The sequence below is a fragment of the Manacus vitellinus genome, unplaced genomic scaffold, assembly GCF_001715985.3.
Source record: "Manacus vitellinus isolate BGI_N305 unplaced genomic scaffold, ASM171598v3 scaffold_26_pilon, whole genome shotgun sequence".
Lineage (NCBI taxonomy): Eukaryota > Metazoa > Chordata > Aves > Passeriformes > Pipridae > Manacus > Manacus vitellinus.
In genome coordinates, this window is record NW_021939960.1 from 1,931,127 (window position 1) to 1,934,361 (window position 3,235).

At 43.5% G+C, this 3,235-nt stretch overlaps 1 protein-coding gene across 1 annotated transcript; it reads left to right on the forward strand.

Annotated features, from left to right (window-relative positions):
* Nucleotide 1: 1 nt before the first annotated feature.
* Nucleotides 2–2,793, forward strand: MOCS3 (molybdenum cofactor synthesis 3; the record flags this gene model as incomplete). Its single annotated transcript, XM_029960384.1, has 1 exon — nt 2–2,793. A coding segment is annotated over one exon (792 nt), but the record flags the coding sequence as incomplete, so codon positions are not given.
* Nucleotides 2,794–3,235: the final 442 nt, after the last annotated feature.

Below are 3,235 nucleotides of genomic sequence, written 5' to 3' on the forward strand. Positions count from 1 at the left end.
GGGGAAGCCGCTGGTGTCCGGCAGCGCCCTGCGCCTCGAGGGGCAGCTCGTCGTGTACAACTACCGCGGGGGGCCCTGCTACCGGTGCCTGTTCCCCGAGCCGCCCCCGCCCCACACCGTGACCAGCTGCGCCGACGGGGGCGTGCTGGGGGTCGTGCCCGGCATCATCGGCTGCATCCAGGCCCTGGAAGTGCTCAAGATCGCCTCGGGAATGGGCTCCTCCTTCAACCAGTTCATGCTCGTGTTCGACGCCCTCGAGGGGAGGTTTCGCAACATCAAGCTGAGACCAAAGAAACCGGACTGTGCCGTGTGCGGGGACAGCCCCACCGTCACCTGCCTGCAGGATTACGAGGCGTTCTGTGGGTCTTCTGCCACCGACAAGTGTAGGACTCTGCATCTGCTGCCCAGCGAGGACAGGATCTCGGTAGAGCAGTACAAGAAGGTGCTGGATGACAAAGTCCCTCACGTGCTGCTGGACGTCCGGCCGCGGGTGGAGGTGGATATCTGCCGCCTGGAACACGCCGTCCACATCCCGCTGAGCAAACTGGAAGAGAAGGATGAAGAACAGCTGGAGTACTTGGAAAAAAGAATTCGCGAAGAAAAGCAGAGAACTAATGACCAAGCATCTCTTCCTGTGTATGTTGTTTGCAAATTGGGAAATGATTCCCAGAAGGCTGTAAAAATCCTGCAGGAGCTACCTGCCAAAGAATCTGGTTCTCTGTTAGCAAAGGATATTAAAGGGGGGCTCATGGCTTGGGCCACTAAAATTGATCCAACATTCCCTCAGTATTAGAAATTTATGGGGAAAAAACCCACATGTTTTCCTAGTAGGTTCCATAGGTTTTCATCTTCTCTGTCTAATGACTATATTTCATGTTAAAAACAGAAATACCATGTTGCTTATGTTACTTTTTTTTCCAAAAACACTATGTATTTTTCTAGGTGTCTGATTATTTTTATAAAGATGTGAATCTGTCCATGGGAATGGAAGAGAAATGTGTTTCTTGGTTATGATTTAATAGTAAAGACTTGGTATAACCATGGAATTGTGCATGTAATGATTGAGAATGGCTCCTGATTATTAATTGTAACCTGAAAATGACAAAGCTTAGGGATCATGTTTTTACTCAATCTCCCAAATCCTTTAGAGATGGAAACAGTGCATGAAACAATTTAAAAAAAATAACTGTTAATCTGTAGCAGTACTAATCTGTCACAGGGAATTGCCAAGGCAGCACTGATGAGACCATTGTGGTCAACATCTTTTAGTTCTCTGTAGGAAACTTGTGTATTTATGGGAGAGAACAGCACCTACAGCAAGGGGGTTCTGCTAAGAACTTCCAGAGCCAGCCATCCCCACTTGTGGGCCGACAAAAAAGTGGATTCTCCAATTTGAATAGAGAAACTGAGATTGACTGTTAATAAGATGTAAGTCTGACCCCAGAAAGTTTGTAAAACAGACGGAAAATGCTTTTGTCAGTGCTTAGATTCCAGAGGTTGAGAGATAAGGGGTGGGAGGGGAGAAGAAAATATACATATTTATCCTCCCTCCTGCAAGGACAAAGACCTATTTCTTAAGTTTTCTCTCTGTTTGGCAATTGTATGTCCATGTTTATTTTATTGGCTTGCTGGCATGGAGAGCTCTGCACGTCTGAGAAGTATCTGTAGTTGAACTGAATGAAAAGAAAGAGAAATAAATAGCTTCTCAACAGAGCTGCCTGAGGCCTCATCACTTCAGCATAGTAATTATCTCCTTATATTAATTAAGGTATGGATTTCTTTACTTCCCAAGGAGGAAAAAAACACCTGTCACGACTTAATCTTCACATCGTACCAGGGGGAGAAAAAGAGAAAAAGAATAGTGCCATTATAATTAGTAGTTGAAAAGGTATATTTTAGTAAAGTAAATTTGAGAACAGCCACACTCCTGCTTTATTATAAGATGCCATGGTTCTGGCAATGACAGTCTTGGATGTGAGTTTATGAACAAAGTTGTATCTCACAGTTTAGAGGACAATGAAAGTGTGGGAGGACATGACTTATAAACTAAGTTTTAGTGTTTGTGGATGTGCTTTTCAGGTGGACAGTGGAGGCTCAGCTCAGTCAGAATGTTTAGGTCCTGGTAGGTTCCTCTTGTGGGATTTGGAAACCAGAGGGACTTGTTTGAAATGCCTGACCTGTGTTTCCATTTTTCTGCCTTTGCTGTGATGTCAGGGAGAGACTGGCACACTAAAGGCAGCAGTAGCAGAAATTCTGAACCACCTACAGCAGGGAGTGTGTCACACACCCATCTGCCCTGAAAAAGGGACTCCTTTCCAGTCATTCCAGCAAGGAGACTCCAAGGACCGGGAGAGAAGGGAAAGACTTGGATTCTAAATCTGAATATTTTCCTTTGTTACGACTTGTTTTGCCTGTGTGTTGTCCTGAAATGTTCTCTGCTGGTGTTCTCATCCCTTCCCAGGACTCATTAAACTATTGATGAAGCAGGAGTAGGACTCTGATCCTTGAGGGTCCCTTCCAACTCAGGATATTCTGTGACTCTGGTTAAACATTTAGCAGCAGGTGTTTACAAATTCTGGGACGGAAGGAGGAGGATATTTTGTAGCAAATTTAAACCTGAGTTTCTTGTAGCTCATTTTCAAGCAGGAAACCAGACTGTGAGTCTTTGTGCTTTATAGAAGACAGTCAACAGGTGAAGGTTCTGGAGAATTCTGTGGAAACACAGTGATAAGGATGAATGAAAATGGACCCAAACCAGACTGATATCAGAACTGGCAAAAAAAAAAAAAAAAAGCATCAGTTCAGGCTGATGAGAGACAAACTTTCAAGGATCTTTTCTATTAAAATGGCTTTTTGGGAAGACCATTCCTACCATTCTGCAGGGACTAATGTCCAAAGCTCTTACAGGAGTGCAGCATCTGAAATATACATCTGTGATTTTTATGTAGACTTCTGTACAGAACTAATTGGGCCATGCAATATAGAGGAGGGTATTCTACAGAGGAGGGAAAGAACTGGTGGTATACTGGGAGTATGCAAAATGTAGGTTTCTTTGAAAAAAAAATTCTCTTCCTTGGCTTAGGATAGCAATTAAATCCTCAGCAAATATGGAAACATCTTCCACATCTCTCAGATAAAGCTGGGGTCCATAGTGCTTGTCAAATTTCACTCTTTACATGCTAGGGATTTAATTTAATTAATTAAATTTTATTTTATTTTAATTTTTTTCCCCTTA